At 36.3% G+C, this 22150-nt stretch overlaps 2 protein-coding genes across 6 annotated transcripts in view; one reads left to right on the forward strand and one right to left on the reverse strand.

The window, feature by feature from the left end:
• Positions 1-21555, reverse strand: part of VPS50 (VPS50 subunit of EARP/GARPII complex) — a 133538-nt gene extending 111983 nt beyond the window's left edge. Inside the window, exons 1-4 of one of the 3 annotated variants that reach the window (XM_053609233.1) lie at positions 21408-21555; positions 15180-15248; positions 1571-1693; positions 415-486 (exon numbers count right to left, since the gene is read on the reverse strand). In XM_053609233.1, the coding sequence (XP_053465208.1) occupies positions 415-486; positions 1571-1693; positions 15180-15248; positions 21408-21440 (297 nt within the window). In that variant the 5' untranslated portion in view covers positions 21441-21555. The remainder of the gene's footprint in view (positions 1-414; positions 487-1570; positions 1694-15179; positions 15249-21407) is intronic. The other 2 variants (XM_053609234.1, XM_053609235.1) reach the window with 2 other exon arrangements.
• Positions 21556-21758: 203 nt separating this feature from the next.
• Positions 21759-22150, forward strand: part of HEPACAM2 (HEPACAM family member 2) — a 41609-nt gene continuing 41217 nt past the window's right edge. The window contains exon 1 of one of the 3 annotated variants that reach the window (XM_053553811.1): positions 21759-22068. In XM_053553811.1, the coding sequence (XP_053409786.1) occupies positions 21790-22068 (279 nt within the window). In that variant the 5' untranslated portion in view covers positions 21759-21789. The remainder of the gene's footprint in view (positions 22069-22150) is intronic. The other 2 variants (XM_053553813.1, XM_053553816.1) reach the window with 2 other exon arrangements.

A 22150-nucleotide genomic window follows, 5' to 3' on the forward strand; every position in this document is an offset into this window, starting at 1 on the left:
ACTGTCAAACAGTAACTACAACTCAGACTTTCCGAATATAATATATTGTTATATTCCAATATAAGAATATACCATTACAGAACCATGATAGTGTATTTATACACGCATGACAAGGAGCCTAAAGGTATTTACTGATCTTAAAAAAGGTCAAAGTTCTTTGATCATGTTTAAGATTCCAGAGACAAAATTCCAAGTTCTAGAAGCAAATCTATCAAAGCAACATAAGGAAAACCGTGGGCACTAAATTTAAATGTACATGTAACACTTGAGTCAAAGTCATAACAAAGAATGAGATGTGTTTATATGTTAATATGTTAGTTAAAACCATAAATTTGCAAACATTCCACCTCTCTGCTGTGTTTCATTTACAGTTTTGTCAGAAAGAAATGTGGGGTTTTGTTTCTGTTTACTTACTGCAGCTTGCTGTTGTTTCAGCTTGTCTCTGTACTCCTCTAATTCTTGCAAATTGAGAACAGGTGGAAGCTTCTACAGAAGAAATTCATAAATGAAGAGTGAAAAGTAAATTGTTTAATTCCGTTTCATTGACATGGATACCTCTGACTAGTGAACTAGAATCTGTGCGTGCTAAACAGTGTCACATCCCACTCCCCTTCCTGCTTCCTGTCCTCCCACGTCCTCCAGAGACCCCAGCCACTAGAGCCAACACATCTTTATCACATGACGCTGTGGTTGCATCCCTCACCCAGCCTCCCGCTTCCATTGCTGCTGCTCCACGCTCCAAGAACCCCCACCACCACGGGAGCCCCTGGCCCCTAGGGCTGGAGAAACTGCTTCCAGGACCTGTGATTGGAAAATGTGGAAAAAGTCTCTAACCGTCATCCTCACTCTACCAGCACAGATATATCCCTACTTGCTTATGACAGAACTCAAAAAAGATTTCCCGTCCAAAGTCTTACGAAAGGTATGTACTCCAGTGTGGCAGTGTCAGTTGATGGACTACATTCTAGACTGCATCAGTGCTCAGAGGGCAGTATGGGAGCCAACAAAAACGCATACCAGCATGTAGATGAATTAACAGACTCCAGGCTCAGTCAACTGACTGATGAAACTTCACGGTGGCTTGGGGACTGACTGACCTGGGAGGTACTATCCATAAAGTATGTGTCCATACAGCATTTGCTTTTATCTAAAAATATTCTGAGTTTTTTGCATTTCCCATAAATTTGAAATGCCAGGGTTATAAATAATATGGCATAGGGATTTGTATCATGACTAAACAATTATATAAATACACATTCACAATGAAAAGTCTTAGAACTTTTCTAAATATATTCTGCCAATATAAAGTACACTAACCCACCGCATGCTATCAAAAACCAAAAATACAGAAATGTTTCCCCTACCAATATTGTACAGTTGTACTAGAAATTACTTTTTAAAAGATAATTTCATCTTTAAGCAATGCTGACAGTTCATTTAATCACAGCGTGATAATCATAGACCTGTTCTGGTACCAAAAAATATATAAATGTCCCCAAATTCAAATCTCACAAATTCAGTCACTAAACAAAATGGGCTTTAAATATATTTTGATGAATTTTTTTTTTACCTCCAGCTCATATTGAACAATATCAAATGAGTCCGCAGAAAAATATACTTGTTCAATACTATTAATAAGCTCTTGTTCAGCTTGAGGGTCACATGGCTGTTCTCGAAGTTCCCTGAATTCTTCCTTTAAGAAAAAAGAAGCCACAATTACAGCACCTGTAGATTTTAAAATTCCATCTGCATGGAAATAAATGATCATCTATCTATCTTAACAGTCACATATATTCTGGGAACCATTCTGACCAAGGATACAAACTAATAGAAACCAGAAAAGTTCAAGGAAAATTAAGAAATAGCCAAAAACTAAAAACTAACTCATCTATTGGAGAAAAAAATTAGCCAGTTTGAAAATTCAGATTTTATTCCTTGAGTGTCAACAAAGTTGAAAGAATTAAAATGTTTAACAAAAGGAAAAGGTGACTACCTAATACACATATTTCACATAGCTATATCTTGCCATCTAACAACATTCTAACATCTTCTTCACTACAACAAATAAGGGAAAAACACCTCAATGGCTTCTAGGTCACAATCAGGATTGGAAAGATGAGCAACAGACTCCCAACTCTGCTAAAAAATCCCAGTATTCAGCTAAGAAACATTAGCTCCAAAAAAAGGGTCACAAGTTCAGTTCTGTAATCCTCCAAGGCTTCCTGCATAGCTGCAATTAGTGATCCGATCATATACATAATAAGTTCTGTATTTTATAAAATGCTTTCTTTCTAACAATATGGAATGAGGCTTCAGTGGATTTATACAACAGGAAAGAGCTTGACAGACAAATCTCTAGCCCTATGTTAGCATTCCTACCCTACATAATTTCACTGCATAATAAACTTTTAGTTAACTGGAAAATTTTAATAATTCAGGTACCCTGTCCCCTACCACCCTAGTTAATCAAGACATTATTATAGACATAACAAGTTAGCCATTTGATTTTTTATTCAATTTAACCTCAAATACATTTATGTACACAAAAAGAATTATAATTTAAAATCATTTTATAGTCATTAAAATAATACTTGACAAAAATACTAATTAAACACACAAAGATTATCTGGTCAATTAAAGAATATTATTTTCCAAATAGAGATATTCTAGATTATTTTATTACAGGGCATATTTTACATTTATAAGAAGAAAAAGAGCCTTGTTTGGGTATCTTTTAAAGTTTAACTTATAGATTTGTGAAATTATTAACTATAAGTTAATAAGTTCAAACTCAAAAAATTATAACTAAATCTGAGACTAAAGAGAATAGTTGGCTGTTTAAAATTTAAAATTCCAATACATTTTTTAAAATCCTAATACATTTAAAACAGAAGGCAAAGTCATACAAAAAAAATCAAGCCTGCATTATCAAAAATGCATAGAAAAGAAAATGCCTCTTTTCCATCAAGCTAATGTATAAAATACACTGACAAAAAATAGCCAAACTTTATGGTCATCACTGATACAACATGCAATTCAATTCTATGAGCATAGTAAGAAACCCAGGGAGGGTCCTAACAACAGGAGCTGCACTCTTGTGGAGGCTTATCTATAACACACTAATCCATTTAGCACCCTGGACAGTGGTGCTGACGCACAGACGTGGATTAAATCCACACCACTTGTGCAAAGGAAGGTCCCCAACTAGCCAGTAATAGGCAACCTCCAAACCTCCGTGCACCCAATGAAAGTAAGAAATAACAGTGAGACATAAAATAGAAAAGGAGGTCAGAAATTCCTGGCCATCTCCTTCTCTAAAAGTCCATAGGCATTTCAAAATACCAGCTCTAAATGCTACAACCTGGGGGAGAGAATAAAGCCCACAGGATGAGATGGCAATGTTGCTCCCTACAAACTCTGCAGTGTCCTGAGCAAGTAAACTCAGGTGACACCCTACAAGAAAAAATATTTCAAGATTAGAAATATTGCTAAGATTTAAAAAATCAGATGCAGAGGCATGCCAAAAATTCAAATAGATTCCAATAATTACTTTCATCTTAAATGTATAAATTGCCAATAACATATAACACCATGCTGAGATTCTTCATATAGTAGGTAAGATACTTAGGTTTTAGCTGCAACTCTATTAACCGGGCAATTTAGTCTCTTCACGCCTAGTTTTTATCACCTGTAAAAGACACACACACAGGCGGCGCCTGTGGCTCAGTGTGTAGGGCTCCAGCCCCATATACCGAGGGTGGTGGGTTCAAACCCAGCCCCGGTCAAACTGCAACCAAAAAATAGCCGGGCGTTGTGGAGGGCGCCTGTAGTCCCAGCTGCTTGAGAGGCTGAGGCAAGCGAATCACGTAAGCCCAAGAGTTAGAGGTTGCTGTGAGCGGTGTGAGGCCACGGCACTCTACCCGAGGGCCATACAGTGAGACTCTGTTTCTACAAAAAAAAAAAAAAAAAAAAAAGAAGACACACACACATGCATGCGCGCACACACATGCTCTCATAATAGCAGTGAAACAAATACCTAAGGTTATCAAGAAAGCCAGAGGCACAACGTGATTTCATTTATAAATATCTCTCAAGTGTACATTTCAAAAATGCGATGTTATCTGTAAAAAGAGTATTATCTGTATATGTATATAAAAGGTCAAATGCTATTCTTTCTTAGAGAAGTAAGCGATTAATATCTCAGAGGGCAGATAAACCCATATAATTTCAAAGAACTGACATGAAACACTTGATTCTCTAAGTGTAAGAAACCTGGACTAAGGACAGGAATAAAACCTAGAAAGGCAGAAAAAATATGTAGCACACAAAACAGAATTCAATCCAAACAAGCACCAACACCATATGCCTATAAAATGCCCTCTCCTTTCAGACAATTTGGTAGTTTCTATGTGAAAATATACATCTGAACTCATTTAGGCAAACTCCACTCTGCCTGGAATCCAGATGGTGGAGTTCTTTTTAGTACCATTGCATCTGTAGTCCGTAAGAACCTGCTTCTACTCATTCTGTAAACATCTCATGGGTGTGAGAGCTGCCTGCTCAATTAAACTATACAGTTCTTGAGAACTGAGATTTCTCCTTGTTCTCCATCATTATGTTCTGTAGTGCCAAAGTACAGCGTCGATAACAATCACGGATCAAGCTAAAATTAATTTACACAGCCAATAGTATAAAACAAGGAATATAGGACAAAATGAAAGGAAAAGATAATGTGTTCTGGTTTTGACAAATTTTCCACGAACTCTTAATAAAAGATTTCTTTCTTCTAACTAGAAAAAACAATAAACGTTAAATGATTTAGGAATATTTTATGCATGTAAATTAGAAAAATAAACAGCAGCAACCGGATTGCATATTCTTAACACAATCACTCTGTAATTTAATATAAACTGATTTCCTAGGACTAGAGATGTACAAAAATACATAGTTCTTCACCTAAAACAGAATTAACTTGGCAAACCAATACACAGGGGTGAGATAAAACTTTACATAAAACAAAATGAACAAAAAATTTCCTACAAAAAAATTAAAAGGTAAAACCAGGGGAAAGAATACCAAATGAAATTTCTCATACCATATTAAAACATGTTGAAGAAAAAAATGTTACAATAATATTAAATATTTAAAAGCTAAGTTTAAGATAAAATATTGCAGTCTTACAAACTGTTGTTATACTAATAACATGGTTTTTACAGTAAATTTTGTGTCACATAGTAAGTAACTAATAAGTACAAATTAATAGTGGTATAAATGTTCTGTAAAACTTGAAAATGCAAAAATGATTTGTCAACAACCACAGACTATTAAACATGCCACAACTTGCTGGCCAAAGGCAATCAACTACACCTAAAATAAAGCACATCAATGTTATCCCAGAAGTTGGGGCTGGAAAAAAACTACAATTAATGGATTTAACTGCAGAGGAGGTAAAATAAAAGTACAAAAGGCAAAAAGGAACAAACCAAACTCTTCTCCCATCCTATCATTAGAAACTAACCTGGCCTGGCAAAATTCTAAAATTTTATCATTCAACGTAATTCCATTTAACAAATAATTTTTTCATTCCTACACTGTAAAAATTCCCCAGGTCTATAGGAACAAAAATGAGTAAAATACAGCTTAGCTCTTCCTTCAAATAGTCTCTGAAATAACAGGAAGATCATTTGAATAAGTAAACAACGACAACACAGGTAAAACTAAAGGAAGTACAAACAAAATGAAGGGTGAGTTCACATCTGATGAAGAGGCAGCATTTGGAAACCATAAGAATAGGCAGAATTTCAAACTTAAAAAATTGGGGAAACAGGGTTACAAATATAAAGCAAATCATAAGTAAAAACATTACATAGGAAAAGCATACAACAGGTTTAAGCAATAAAGGATGGCTCACCGCAGGGAAGAAAAATGTCACAGGGGAGAGCCTGCATGTACACCCAGAGGCAATAAAATGCAACAATTGAGATTTTTTTTAATCCAATATGTTTTGATATATATTAGAACCACATTTCCTTTACCAAAAAGAAGGTATCTTAACACATATCACTGTCCCAGATGCTGTATCAAACACAGTCAATATTTCCTTAACATAATAAACCCAGCAGGATTATTTCACGAAAGTAGCAGACAACAAAGAAGTTATTCAATATTTTAGAGGCTGTTTTTTTCCAGCAGTCACAACACACCATAAGGATGTATATAGTAGGCTATTTTTCTACTTTGATCATCTCAGAGATAAAGCTACAAAAACGTACACATAAAAATGTACATCAGAAATGTAAGTTTATGAAAAATGAAGAAAAACAATCATAATAGAAATTTAAGTCAACATCTTTGATTTAGCCAAGCCACTTTTCCTCTCAACGTAACAAGAAAAGGTTTATGAGAACTGGGAATTCGGGTCTATAAAACAATTTGAGCCCTCAAATATAAAACATTTCCAGTATATTTATGGTTTCTAAGGAACCAGACCGTATCTATACAAAGCAATCTCACACTTAAGAGTTCATCTCTCATGGCAATGTATTCAAGTTTCAGAAGAAAGAAACTACTAATTTTGTATTTAACCACTACTTTAAAATTATCCAAAATAGTACACTAATTAAAAATAACAACCCAAGTTCAGGACTCTCAACTCTATTCTCTTTCGTAAGTGTAAAAAGTTAGTTATGACAACTTAATAGTTTTCCTTCCCATTATTAAACTCAATATTCTCTTCAATTTTGAGAAGTAATTTAACCTAATTTTTAAACCCTAGCACAGCTTGGAAATTCATAATCTTCAACAGTGGGTTTTTATTCAAACAAAAAGATTAATGCAAAAATCTTCATTTCCTAGGTCAGGTTTCAAAACCCTAAAGAAAATTTATAGAATAAAAAACAAAATGCAAACCAACTCCTGCTTCTGACTTAGCTTATTAAATCACAGTTCGTTCTCATTATAAGCTGATTATATACCTCGATGACAAAACGTGTGTGTGTGTGTGTCTCGCGCGCGGGAGGGTGTGTGTGTGTGTGTGTGTGTGTGTGTACATTGAGGGAAAAGGAGGAGAAATTCTGATCTTGTAATGCATGAATCTATATTTGCCACAACAAATCATATCAAAGAGTTTTTTGTGTGTGGTTTTTTTTTTTTTTGCTGTTTGCATTTCTTCATCGGCCAACATAAAAAAGCTATTCTGTTATAATAAATTCTAAAAACAGAAGCCATAAAACGAAAAAAAAAAAAACAGAAGCCATAATTGTACCAAAGTTAATATCTCATTAGAGCTCTAGCTGAAAGCAAACATGGTTAACCCCCAAAATCTATACAGAGCTAAAAGAAAGAACAAAACACGAAGTTTTCAATATTCAATCAATACTATAAAGTACTATAAGTCATAAATCACTGAGCAGAAATAGGTTTGATCTGTGTCCAAACAAAACAGGACTCAAAAGCTATTTCAAGATCACAGACACCCTAAAACCATATACCACATAAGTTTATAATGAATTGCCAGATGTCTGATTACATGGGGAAATGGCACATTTTCTTAAAATCCCACTAGAATAACAATAATAATCCATCAGATAGCCAGTTCATCAGTTTCTGTGTGTGTATGTTAAACAAAACAGTTTTTAAAGCCGACCCTATTTTTCTTCGGGATTTCAGTGCCATCTAGTGGAGAACTGGTAATGTTACAATTTGAAAGATTTCAGTGAAATGATCAACAGAAAATAAGAAAGTTACTGTACAGCATTATTTTAATCCAGCTTTACAACACAAGTGATAAAAATAATGTACCTTAATTAATTACTTTTGGCATAATGAAAGTTTATATATATCTGTTTTTTAAAGAACTAGATCATGACTAAAAACTGATTTTATTCACAGAAATGTATTACTTACATGGAATGAAATCACAAAATTAGAAGCAAAAATTTCACATTTGGTATTTTGCTAAATATTTTTATTTATTTCTCTTATTTAAGGGTTAAAAGTACAAACCAAGTTCAGGACACGGTTATAATTTTATCAATATTTTCCTAAATTTATTTCTATGAAAAGGAAAACAGAGATAACAACTCAAGAGAAATCATTTCTTTTTTAAAAAAAGAAAAGAAAAGCTATCTTTAAAACTATTTCTTGACTTCATGAACAACACTGAGCTGTTAGCCACATGCCTGTTTTTTCAAGATAAACACAGAAAATATATCTCAAATTGATACAGGAAGAAAAATAGTGTGTATGCTTTATTTTTCTTATAGTTTTCAAACATTTTATCAAAGACCCTCTCTATAAAAGAAGAAAAGACATCACAGCATCTTCCAGCCCAGTGCTTCCCACAGCTTCCTTCACTTTCCACATCCAATAAAATCCTCGAACCTAAATGCTGCTTATAAAATGTCCCTCAAATTTAACCCTTCTCCATTTCCTTCACCTCACATTCTTCTTATCTTCTTAGTAAGCATTCTGATCTCCAGCCTTCACTCAACAATTCACCCCATAAACCTATCATCTTTCTAAAAGAAATTAATCAGCAACTCTAAAACGACCCTGCACTCCCTTCTCCCTACCACCAGTCCTCTCCTCGCTGTGCTACAGACCTCCACTGTGCTGACACTAATCTGCAATTAGCTATTTCTGCTGGTCTCCCTCATGCAGTTGAGGCAGGAACAGTGTCTTGTACTTCTTTTTATCTTGAACAATTAGTAACTGTTTGGCTTCACAAATGTTTGCCAAATATACTCCATGAATGATCTTAAAGGATTTGCTATGAAAGAAGGATTAAGAACCTCAAAGTATATGAAAGCCATAAGAAGCATAATTTCATTATTGTTAAAAAGAAAGTAGCTAAATATTGTTAGCCAGGAACACCTAAGAAAAACTCTTAAGATTTTGCAGAGCCATCATTAGCTTGGTACCATCTGGTGGAAGATACCTGTCCCAAATGATACATAATACTCTAAAAATTACTAAAGTTAATCAAGTCTTCTAGTTATAAACCTCAATACTAATCTTGTCTAATACAGAGACCAACACATTCATCTTCTAAAAACTGCGTGGTATATTCATTTGAATGTATACTTCTCATATTTCTCCTGCAAATATTACAATATAGAAAGCATAAAACATTAGAGCTAAACCAGCTCTAAAATATTATCCAGTCCAATCGCATCTTTTCAAAAATGAAGAAATTGAGTCAAGAAACATTAAAATGACTTCTCTTCAATGAACTGAACTGAAGCTAGGTCTCCTGACTGTTATTCCAGCCCCCTTTCCACACAGGAAATGATCTGGAAACCAAGCTCTCCAGTGAAATGTATGGCTTTAGAATTCTTTTCACTGATGCTAAGAAGTCAAATCAAATACATTCGCTGGATTTTGTAGAAGTACTACAAATTATAGAAAACGTTCTGCTCAAACTCCTAGAATGTTATGTAATAGAAATGTTACAGACTAGGGAGTTACAGACTCAATAAATATTTGTTGAATGGATAAAATCTAAAAACAAAAATACTTTCCTATATTTAGATAAACAGATTCTCAAATTTTGACTGCTACAGATATTCCCTTTGTTGCTTCATCCTATATTTTTCTTCCATAAAAAAAATCAAAGGCGGAGTAAACCAATCACACACTGGTAAAACTCAGCTAAGTCCTATTTAGTTTTACAAGTTAATTAAAGCAATGACTAAAAAAAAAAAAAAAAAAAAAAAAACTGAACCTTATCCTTAAAAAATACTTTCAGAAGGCAGTATTTCAGTAAAAACGAATAAAACAATCTTACTATCAGTACTCTTTCAGGTTTGTAATGTGAAACCACTGTGGAAGCACTATGGTATGTGTTTATTAAAAGTCTAGACACAGATTTTACAAGGTTCTGAATTTTACAAGGTACTTTTGTTTTTTAATCAGAGTTCAAAAATACCCTCAAAGACAGTCTCAATAAGTTCCATTAATAACCTTGTGGCTATTATGGCTATCATATAATAAATATTGTTTTTAATTATTCATAATTCTTGTAACCAATTAAATACCCTTCCACATGAAAGTCCCACTAATTTGAATTATAACAGAATCCATTTCCCGAGAATGGAATTTTAGGTCAGTCTACTTTATACTTACAAAAATTGTCAGTAAAACTTCTATTTTTTCTAGACTAGTTTCTAAATTTCCCACTGCTCCATTCTTGATAGTGTTTTTCAGCTGGGCCAGTGCTTCCCAATTTGGCTCCACAGTGCAATCACCTGGAGATTGTTAAAAATGACTGACACTTAGCTCCGCCTTGACACTGTGATTTAACTGAAATGGGCTATGGTTTGAGTACTGGCAATTCTAAACCCACGGCAAAGTTCAGGCACCACTGACTTTGGCACTGAACTATTTAAGCTAAGCTCCCTGAAATTTGTCTCAAAGTTTTCTTTCCTCTAGAAAGTTCTGAAAAGAATCTTAAATTTTTTTTTCTACTTTTCTATACTATTTTATCCACCAAAATTCCAAACTTCTAGTATATACATTACCACTGTACTCATTTCTCCTCTTAAAATAAGGCAGTGCCATCTCATTTATTAAAATGTGAAAAATGTGCCTTGGGTGCCTGTAGTTCAGCACCTAGGGCACCAGCTACATACACCAGAGCTGGCGGGCTTGAACCCAGCCCTGGCCTGCCAAACAATGACAACTACAACCAAAAAACAGCTGGGCATTGTGGTGGGCACCTGTAGTCCCAGATACTTGGGAGGCTGAGGCAAGAGAATCACTTAAGCCCAAGAGTTTGAGGTTGCTGTGAGCTGTGACACCACCGTACTCTACGGAGGGCAACATAGTGAGACACAGTCTCAAAAAGAAATGCAAAAAACTGTACCATCTGATTTCTAAAGTTTCATCCCACTTTGAATTTATATAGTACTCAGAACAAAAACAAATAAATAATAAACCCTGGCTTATCAAGTATACCTACATACCCTTCTAGAGTTCCCCTTCACTATTCTCCCTTTTCTACTAAATTGAACCACATGAAATTTACCTACATTTGACCATTTTAAACCTAAACAGCCACTTCATAGGATTCATCCTAATATTTTTCTCCCACTTATCCTCTATAATAGAAACTTTTCATGTAACACGACCCAAGCTAACCTATTTTTTTCTGGAAAACCCTATTGAAATATCAATTCTTTGTCCCAAATTAGAAGAACAGTATATAAGACAAGAAAAAGAAATGGGCCCATTCCAGAAGACCATAGATAGCTTTTTTTTTTTTTAAGGTTGTATCTATACTTAGGAGTGAGGCAGAGATATTAAGTAAGGTCACTGTTTAAAAATTTTTCCATACCAGCATCCATAGTAATTAACAGCATAAATTGTTAAGTTCAAAAAGTATATACCCTAAACCAAACTAAAGGGAAGCTTACTTTTTAAACCTAGTAACAAACAGTGAACATTTCCATGAAGTAGAAAACCCAAGCTTCAAAATAATTTCTAGTCATTTTTGTAAAAAAAAAAAAAAAAAGGGGGGGCGGAATTAAACTGACAACTTCACTGTAAAATAAACCTCAGCTTCGCCGGGCGCGGTGGCTCACGCCTGTAATCCCAGCACTGTGGGAGGCTGAGGCGGGAGGATTGCTTGAGCTCAGGAGTTCGAGGCTTGTCTGAGCGAGAGTGAGACCCCCGACTCATGAAAAAAATGGAAAAACCCAGCCAGGCACCGCGGCGAGCGTCTGTAATCCCAGCGGCTTCGGAGGCTGAGGCAGCAGGCTGCCGACAGCCCAAGTCTGAGGTTGCAGTGAGCTACGACGCCACTGCCCTCTGCTCAGGGCATAGGGTAGAACTGTGTCTGGACAAAAACAACAAACAAAAAAAAAATAATAATAATAAATAAACCTCAGCTTCACGGATGTTATCTCCTCACACTGTTTTCTTCACAGTATTTGTTACAATTTGAGTCATTTTGTTTGCTGTCTCCCTTCCCCTTACTTGAATGTAACTAAACTCCCTGACAACAAGGAAGCTGTGACTTTGGAAAGAACTTTTAGCCTTCACTGCTGTACTGCCAGTCCCCAGGGCAGTGATTTCAGCCCACGTACCATGGCACACCGGTTTGCTGTGAGAGGATCTGAGTTGTGCCATGAAAAATTTTAAAGATCATTAATTAAATTATTTTTGAACGAAGTTCAAAGTACAGTATTTTTTTTACTCTGTTTTTTGATCAAGATAATTTAATTGTGCCACAGAAGTGTAACTATAGGTGCAAGTGTGCCATGAGATAAAACAGGTTGAAAAACACTGCCCTAGAGAGTATCCAGAACATAGTCGCTATTCAAACATCTGCTGATCATGCATAGAAAAAGAGAAAAGACCAGAAAGCAATGCTAACCTGCTAACCTTGACTATGTTGATGACTTGTGTGATTTTTTTTAGGTACATTTTTCTATTTACCAGGTTTTCTGTTCATAGTGTATATTACTTTTACATTAAAAGCAAAAGTTTTAATCATTTCAAATTATTTTCCATTTTGTTGAAATGCTTTTAATAATTTTCAGAAATTAAATCAAGACCATTTTATTTTTCTTTTTGAGAAAGTTTCACATTGTCACCCCCAGTTGAGTGCCATGGCGTCATAGCTCACAGCAAGCTCAGACTTTTGGGCTCAAGCAATCCTCTTGCCTCAGCCTCCTGCATAGCTAGGACTAAAGGCAGCTGCCATAATGCTTGGCTATTTTTTAGAGACAGAGTCTCGCTCTAGTTCAGGGGTCCTCAAACTTTTTAAACAGGGAGCCAGTTCACTGTCCCTCAGTGGACAGTTGGAGGGCCTGACTATAGTTTTAAAAAAACCTATGAACAAATTCCTATGCACACTGCACATATCTTATTTTGAAGTGAAAAAAACAAAATGGGAACAAATACAATCACACCACCACATGTGGCCCGTGGGCAGTAGTTTGAGGACCCCTGCATCTAGTTCGTGCTGGTCTCAAACTCAGGAGCTCAGGGGATCCACCCACCTCAGCTTCCCAAAGTGCTGGGACTATAGGCGTGAGCCACCACACCCAGCCAAGACCATTTTTTGATGACATGGAATCTCTGGCCAATTCAAAACTAGTTGCAACATTAATTTCAAAGTAATTGTATAAAAATCAATTATTTAAAATCTATTTATATGATCTAAGTATAAAGTAACAACTAAGTTGTGAAAAATACTCAGCATTAAAGTTATCCCAAACTATGCTGTGCAGGGAATTTCTGAACATGAGCATTCTTAACTCTTACACGGTGTACTGACTATAAACCTCACCTATAACAGACTCAGTCTACGGACTAGAGCTTTGTGACTCTATGGACCCAGTAACTTACATTCTCAGAACCATTTAGCGCAGTGTTTCTCAACCTGTAGGTCATGACCCACAGGAACTGTATTAAAGTGTTATGGCATAGGGAAGGTTGAGAATCACTGACTTAGAGAAAAGGCAGCAGTCCTGCCCATCTTCCAGCACTTGTGATGTTGCAACAGAACACAGGGAGAATAAACAGGCACAACCTTTCTTAGTGTAAGGTTAAACATAAGCTTACATCATTAATACCTATTTTATTTGTTTATTTTATTTTATTTTATTTATTTTTTTTTTTTTTTTGCAGTTTTTTTTGGCCGGGGCTGGGCTTGAATCTGCCACCTATGGCATATGGGGCCAGTGCCCTACTCCTTTGAGCCACAGGTGCCGCCCAATACCTATTTTATTATTAAAAGTTTTGCAATTTAACTAACTTAACTTCTTACTATGCACCAAGTAGACCAGCATCCCAGGCTTAATCTTCAACTCAACCACTTACATTTGCTGACCTGTGATCCCAAACTAGCCACTCTACCCAGAGCCAGCTCCCTGATGGGGCTAGAGGTAGAGAGTTACTAAGAAGACTGTGTAATAACATCATAAATTCATTACCTGCTACTAGTGGAAAAACTCCCAGGTTCACGGTTTAAAGACAATAGAAAGTGCTTATTAATACAATATCATGTCTTTTTTAAAGAAGCTCACTTATCAATTTGACATTGATTCCGAAATATACAACAGAACCTAATTCAAGGCATGTTAATAATGCACAGCACTAACCTTTACCTTAAGTTAAAAAATAAAAATTATTTGTCAATTAAGATTTATGGCTATCTCTTATTTCCTGATTTTACTGTGGTCAATAATCTTTAATTAACATTATGTAAAACTATTTGAAATGCCTCTTAGTAAGGCATTTTGGGATCTGAATTATTTCATGCAAAAATGTTGTTTAGAATTTTATTGTATTTAGACAATTGGATTGCCATATAAAGGCAATGCAGTAAATATGAAATTCACTTTAGGGGGTAAGGTGCTTGACGGAAACGAGAAATCTTCCTCCCAAGCAGTTGATCCAGAGGAGTAAGGGAGCAAACCCTATGTATTTAAATGCCAAACACGGAAAAGAATACTTTCAAATATGATCCCCAAATTAAAAATCACAAGAGCTGACATTCAGAAGTGCCAGCTTCATGTGGCTGTAGCTGCTGTTCTCATAGGCAGCTCCAAGCAGCAAGCCTCAGAGAAGCAGCACATATGTAACAATGGTTAATAACTCTCCTGAGGGGAAGCCTGCTAGCTTTCAAATTACCTATATTAAATCTGTAAACTGAGAAGTTCACACGAATTTCAGGGGATTAAAATCCAAAATATCTACCATTTAGTGTAAGTTATACAATTCAGAATAAATAGTATGTTTGAGCAGCTTATTGGAAAAATCTCTGCTCCACAACAAAAATATAATTAACCATGATTTTTGGCTCAGAGTACTGGAATATAAAAAGCTGGTAATCAATTATTTCATTTTATTTCTCCAAATTACAGCAGATAAATCAATAAGTTAAATATATACATATATACGAACTGCTTTCAGGCTATGAATTGGATACCACCAACTCTAAATTTATCAATTTTACATTTTCTGCTTTAATATCATGAATATACTGCATCCATTGAGTAATGAAAGCAAAAATAAGCCCTACGTCTACTGCATTATAAAAATTTACCTAGCTTATCATAACAACAATCTGCTTGTGGGAAAGAAAAGAGTCTGTGAATCAATTATTATCCAGAGGCAATAATATTTTCTTAAGGAAGTGAAAAGTCACGCTCACAAGCGTGGATCAATACCTTTCCAGGGACCCGGAGACTCTCAATGGCACCGAGATCACTGAGGCTCTCTGGAGGGCTTTTCAGACCCTTAAAAAAAATAAGATAAAGACAATTTTAATGATGCTGAAGAATTATAAGAGGATGGCACACACCTTCTGAAACAGAAATGACCATTTAAAAAACAGAAATTTTCCTGCTTCAAAATATATCAAACATATATACTAAAAACAATCATTACTTAATACATACAGTACTATTATTAAATCAGGTAAGGATGTACTTTTGGTATTTTAAAATTAAAGTATTATATGGAACCTTCACAATTAATGGTGGAAGTCTAACCTACCCATGATTTAAAAGAACTGGAAGACGTTTAAATGACAAAAAGCATTCCATTAAAAGAAAAGTACTGGGCGGGCCTGTGGCTCAAAGGAATAGGGCACAGGCCTCATATGCCGGTGGAGGTGGAGGGGTCAAGCCCAGCCCCAGCCAAAGACTGCAAAAAAAAAGAAAAGTATGTACTTATGTATTAATCATTACCAAATTCACCTGGGAAAAAGGTCTAAGCAATAGTATTATGATTCACAAATACAATATACTAACAACTAAACTAATCAAAGATTTCTTAATGCTAATTGTTTAATTAATGTGTAAGTAATTCCTTCATTTTATCTTATTGTTTCTCACCAATGTATCCAATCCTTGCTGCACAAATTAAGATTTAAATCTGATCTCACTGCCTTCTTGTTCTCTAGCTCTTTGCTATCCATGCATTTTCTACATTCATATCACCTAAGGGATTCTGAACATCTTTAAATATCTATCTCTCCCTCTCCCAGATCTTAAGTCCCAAGGAAAGACAGAGTCCAATTCTTACACCACTATAGCTCAGTGGCTAACAAAGTTCTAGGAACATAGTAAACATCGAAGAATTGAGTAAATTATTAGGTAGAAATTGTTCATCAGACTCCAATCTCCAAATGATTAGCACAGTGTCCCCATGAGATCATGCAATTGACTGCAAACTAAAATTTCCAAGAATGTCTGCAAGGAAATGAAAGGCCTAGGGAGGTTTGTTATGCCTTTCAATGAATAAGGGGGACTAGTCACAGGCAATTTGTTCTTCCATGTTTCAACTTCTTACCAAGTGTCATGAGGGCATAGCATCAAAAATGGTAAAAAAAAAAAAAAAAAAGGCAAAGCTGGGTTATATAACTAAACATATATATAAACATGTATATAATCTATACATACACCTATACATTAAAGTAAAACTTCATAATTTGAAAATCATGACCACCCTAAAACATATGTTTAAAAGTGTAATTGCCATGTCTTTAATGCTCAACTTACAATGGGGGTTACATTCCAATAAATCCATTATAAATTGACAATACTGTAAGTTGAAAATGCATTTAATAACCCAAATAAACCCATTGTGTAAAGTCAAAAAATTGTTAAGTTGAACCATCATAAACCAGGGACCATCTGTCTAGATTTGTTTAATCTAACCAAAATCCCTGGGAATACAGTATGTCTAATATTTTCTTTCCCCAGATCTACTCAGTAAAGAAAGCAACATCTGATATGTTTGTGTTACATACATTTAGAAAAAATATCTAGAAAAAGGTTTTACCTTCACATTAATCACCACACATAACAATTCAATATGAAGACATGGCAACTTTCTGACAAATGCACAAAACACAAGCTAAAAATTGGAAACCTTTGTCCATGTTAGGAGGCAAGCAAGTGGAGTGATTTCCAGGACTGAGCTCTGGAACAGACTACCTGAGTTTGTATCTTGAACAACCCAGCCATTCCTCCTGCACATTATATTCTAATTATGGTAGTAACTCATAGGCTGTTAAAAGGAGTAAAGGAAATAATATGTGAGGAACCAAAAATAGTGTCAGGTATATCACAAACATTGTTAAAATGTTAACTATTACCATTATTGTTAATATTTTTATTGTCACAGAGAAATGTTTTTCTCTCATCAAAACAAAAATGAAGAATTACATAAAGATCTCAAAGACAATATCTGTCCCCCAACTGCACTTTAGGATTATCGTTCTTTAACCCTTTATTAAGTTTATAAATTTCTACTAAAAAAATGTGAAGTCATTTTTATCTTCATTTTTCAAAGCATGAAGTTGTGGTTATAACTGTAGTACTCTGTCTTCATTAAACTAATACTTTACTTGTAATCATTAACCATTATTTGATTTTCTTTTGTATTTGATTTTTGTTTAATTTCCCCAGTTTAAATTTATACAAAATGCAGCATAAATAACACCTGCCTCTGCATTCTATTTCTTTTCCCAAATCAGGTTAACACTTTGGAGTACTATAATCTTCTTGAATCCTGATTTCCATTTGTGAAAATAGCAACTATGTCCTGTCAATCCAAAGAAACATCTGTGATAATTTGTGTGTCCTTCTGATTTTGGCAAAACTCAGAAGAGTTTATATCCACTCCCTGATTTCCTTCCCCTTATTTTCTTTTGAACCTATCAGAAGTGGCTTTCCTCCCTGCCATGAAAATTCCACTTCATGAAAATTACCACTGTCAAGTCACCAAGGGCCCCCAAGCTTCTCTGTCCAAAAGCTCAATGTAATTCTCACCTTGGCCAATCTGCAGTATCTAACAAAACTCTTTTAAATTCTCGGCTTCTAGGAGACACTCTTCTTGGCTGTTCTCTTTATTAACTCAACAAATATGTATTAAGCATCTGCTATATGCCAGGTGCTATTCCAGACGCTAACGACTTATCTCACTGGCTGCTCCTTTTCATTCTGCTTTGCTGTATCCAGTTCTTCCCCTGACCTTCTAACACTGAATTTTGAGAAGTTCCAACGTTGGACTCTATATATCCACACTTTGTAATATTAACCAGTTTAATATGCAATTTATAATACATGTTTATACTATAAACTCTAAAAATTTTCCCTATACCCTGGCTTTCTCCCCATAAATCCAGACTCATTTGGTCAACTACCTACTTTCCCTCTCCACTTAAAGATCTAAAAAGCTTTTAAATTAACAAGCCTAAAAACTGTCTCCCTTCCCTCAACCTGTCCCTCCTTCAGTTTTATCCCCCTTAGTAAGTGGCAATTCCTTTTTCCAATTGCCTGGCCCAAACCATTTGGCGTCATCCTTGATACTTCTCTTTCCTTCACAGCTCAAATCCAATCCATCAGGAAACCTGTCGACTCTTCATCCACCCTCCTCTCAATATTTCTACCACCAACACTCTGGTTAAGGCCCACACCCTCTTCCACCTGCCTTACTGCAATATCCTCCTTAGCGTCCTCCCTGTTTTTGCCATTTTCTCCTACTCAATCTACTCTAATCATGCAGGTCAGAACGGACTTTCTGAAATGTTACATCAGGTTATATCCACTCTACTTAGCATTTCACTGAGAATAAAAGCCATGGCCGTCCATGGCTATAAGGTTCTACCGGACCTGGTTTCCTGCCCTCAGGCCTCTGACCTCTGACCTCACCCTGATTCATCTCCTACAACTTTTCTCCTCACTCACTGCGCTCCATCCACACTGGCCCCATGCCCTTCCTCAAACGTGTTCCTGCCTCAGGGGTCCTGCATTTGCTTTTCCTTCCACTGGAAATGCTCCTTCCCCGATATCCACATGGTTCACTTCCTCACTAGTCCTTAGGGTCTTTTTTATCACCTTCTCAGTGAAGTCTTACGTGTCCACCCTGTCTGAAATTGTAAGTAACCCCAAATTATCAACAACTCCCAGGACTGTCCATCCTCTTTTCCGCTAAAGCATTTACCACCCTGTCACCCTTAGTACTTGTCTCTCTCTGTTGCATGCCCCAAGCTTACAACAATGCCAGGCACACAGTGCTCAATAAACATCTGTTGAATGTACTAAAAGAACAGAGGCAGCACAATGGAGAAAGAGGAACAAGAGATCTCATCTAAATAAAGAAAGCAAACACAGCCCCCTACCCCTCCACACACACACTCTTTTGCAAACCAAGATCCTAGGACAGCTAAAATGGCAAAAAATCTAAATTTCATACTTTAACCTTATATGTCTCCACATTAATTCAACATATATTATTAGAGTAGTATGTAACCTCAAAAAAAGAAATATCTTTGTGTATATTTATTTGTAATCCTATTACACTTAAATCAATAACAAATAGTAGTAATTAAAACCCCTCTAAAACAGCACCCTATTTTTTATACCTCATAGATTCACAAATCTGTGCATTAATAATAACCAAATATTTTGAGCTCAAGCAACAAACATATGTATAATTAGGATAATCTTTTACACATTGTAGTTGCAGCTTTTCTTTTTTCCATTCTACTTAAACACAGATTTGACCTGCTCAAATTCAATAAACAACTGATGGAGATGTAAGGGTTACCACTGCCAGCACAATTTCATTACCTTTAAGAGATATAAATAGTATCCAGAATTTTGTATTTTTTTCTCTCCTACTCATTTTTACAAAATAAGGTCAATAAAACCAACTACAGAGGCTGTACAACTGTGAGAATGTTGAGAAGACTGAACTGTGTAACAAAACCAAAAGGACACGGAGAGCTCAAATTCAGCATTCCAAAGGCACTGCAGGGGTATTAATAGTATAATGCACAAAAGCATATATTGTTTTAAAACCAAACAGATACCAAAGTCAGCATGAAATTATCTATTACTTGAATTACTGTAACAGATTTCTTCCAGTTTCTTTGTTTTCCCACCATCAATGTAGTCAAGGCAATGTCCTTGATAATGCCCAGGAACTGTGTTAATGCCTTTATTTCATCTCTTCAACTTCATCATATCATATAAATATCATTAGGCTAACCCCATGAGGTACACATTACTATTGTTTTAAATGCTATGTAACTTGCCCAGAGTCACACAGCCACCACAAGATAAAGCAGCGCCCAAACTCATTCTCAAGTATGAAGCAGTAGGAAATATAAAACTAGCACTCAGGGGCAGTGTATGTGGCTCAAAGGAGTAGAGCACTGGCCCCATATACCAGAGGTGGCAGGTTCAAACCCAGCCCCAGCCAAAAACTGCAAATAAAAAAAACTAGCACTCAACAAATGTGAGAGATTGTCCACTGTTTCCATACACTTGTTTAAATCTTTTTATTAGTCACAAGATATTTTAATTCTATTTTTACAATATAATTTGACAGAAGTAAAACATCACATAGGATTATTTGTGTTTTTTCCAACAGAAGTATATAATGTGTAACCTGTTTAGTTCTCTCCCAAGTTCTGAATTCTCAAATAAGAATTTACAATTTGAATTTGTTTTAATAAACAAGAAAAAAATCACAAATGAACCTTTCCTATCCTCCACATTCTCTAAACTTCTAAAGCTATATTAATTTAAATTTTTAACGCAAATTATGTTTCTTTCATATTAAAATAATAAGGAATGGCCAATTCTAGGGAAATATTAGAATTGAGGTAAACAAAGTTATCTAAAACTGCATCATTATCAATAAGTACATAAAAAGTAAATTTCTGCTGCTTCTTGCTTGAAGGAAGACGAGGCATTATTAGAAAGTCCCTAAAGTTTATGAGCACAGGTTAAGAAACAACCAAAGCTTTTATTCATGAATTAGCACTCTGGCAACAAATAAAACATTATTACTTGATACAATAAGAATTTTTTGAAAGCAGCATTTCACGAAGAGTTTTCACATGTAGTAGCTTATTGATAACTTTCACAACTGTGAGATAGTATGACCAAAAATAGTTATTATTTTCATTTTCATAGGAACTTAAGCTAAAAGGCTTGGGGACTTGCCCCAGTCACAAAGCTACCGATTCCGTCTTCAGATCATCTGCTCTTTTCACTCTTTCCAAGTCATCGCTATTACATAGATTACACCTCTCTACCAGGCCACCTGCTCGCAGATGACAGCCAGCCTGGATGCGGGGACCCTTCAAAGCAGATGGGACTGTCTTGGAAAGATGGCATAAAGAGGAGGAAGGGAGACAAAAATAGCATCTGACTCCCTCAATGATCTATGTTTCTGCAAGGCTGATACTCTTGAGGAGGGTTCCTATCCAGAATGCTCAAGTGATTTTCTAGGGTGTGCCCCGGCTTCCCTGTCCTCCTGACACCTGCCACCCCCAATAACTTAGGTCTCCACCCGCAGTGGCCTGTGGACAGAATATATTGGCTGCTCTCCCATCCTAAACGAAGGAGGACTTTGCTTCAGCCGCCGCGACTTACCTGGCGGGTCATAAGAGATTTTATTTTTTGCATGTCGAAATCGTGAGAGGGGTACGCTGCCGCAAAGAGGTAATAAATCACACCGAACCACCAGACAGCTGTCCCAGACACAGGGGAGCCATAGTGGGCGGTCACGTGGAGCCCACGACCCGGGTCGTCTTTTCTGGCCCGGTGCATGCTGGGAACTGTAGTCTTCCGGCTGCCGCCGGCCCCTGCAACTAAAATAGAGGCCAGCGCAGGGACTACATTTCCCAGCAAGCAAAAGAGCAGCGCTCGGTTAACCCTGCAAAGTTTATTGCTCAACGTGACCGCGGCGATCGCTGGTATTCCCAGAGGTGCTGGCAGTAGGTGGCTCTCCTTCTGTGAGGCGGAAACGTACGACATGGGTAACCAAGCATTGATCAAAGGACCAGATGCTGACGAGGAAATACATAGAGTTATCGGATGCCCACCTAGGAGCGTGAGGGAGGAAATTCCCGCCTGGTGTAAAGGGGCCGCGGGGAAAGAACCCAAGAAAGGACACGCCCGGAGAGGTGAACTGAGAAATTGGGACTGCCCAGGTGGCGTTGGGTTTGGTCCAGGTCGCCCAATAGACGGCCTACCAGACTTAGAACTGTTCTTCCTCAGTCTTAGCATCTCCTGCAGAAGCCATAAAGTCAAGGTTTTGACCCTCACCTTTCCTTTTTCTTTTACACTTGTGCAATTTGAGTTAAGGCAGCAATAATGAGTACACATGTCACTTT

This window comes from Nycticebus coucang, chromosome 11 (assembly GCF_027406575.1).
Source record: "Nycticebus coucang isolate mNycCou1 chromosome 11, mNycCou1.pri, whole genome shotgun sequence".
Taxonomy (NCBI): domain Eukaryota; kingdom Metazoa; phylum Chordata; class Mammalia; order Primates; family Lorisidae; genus Nycticebus; species Nycticebus coucang.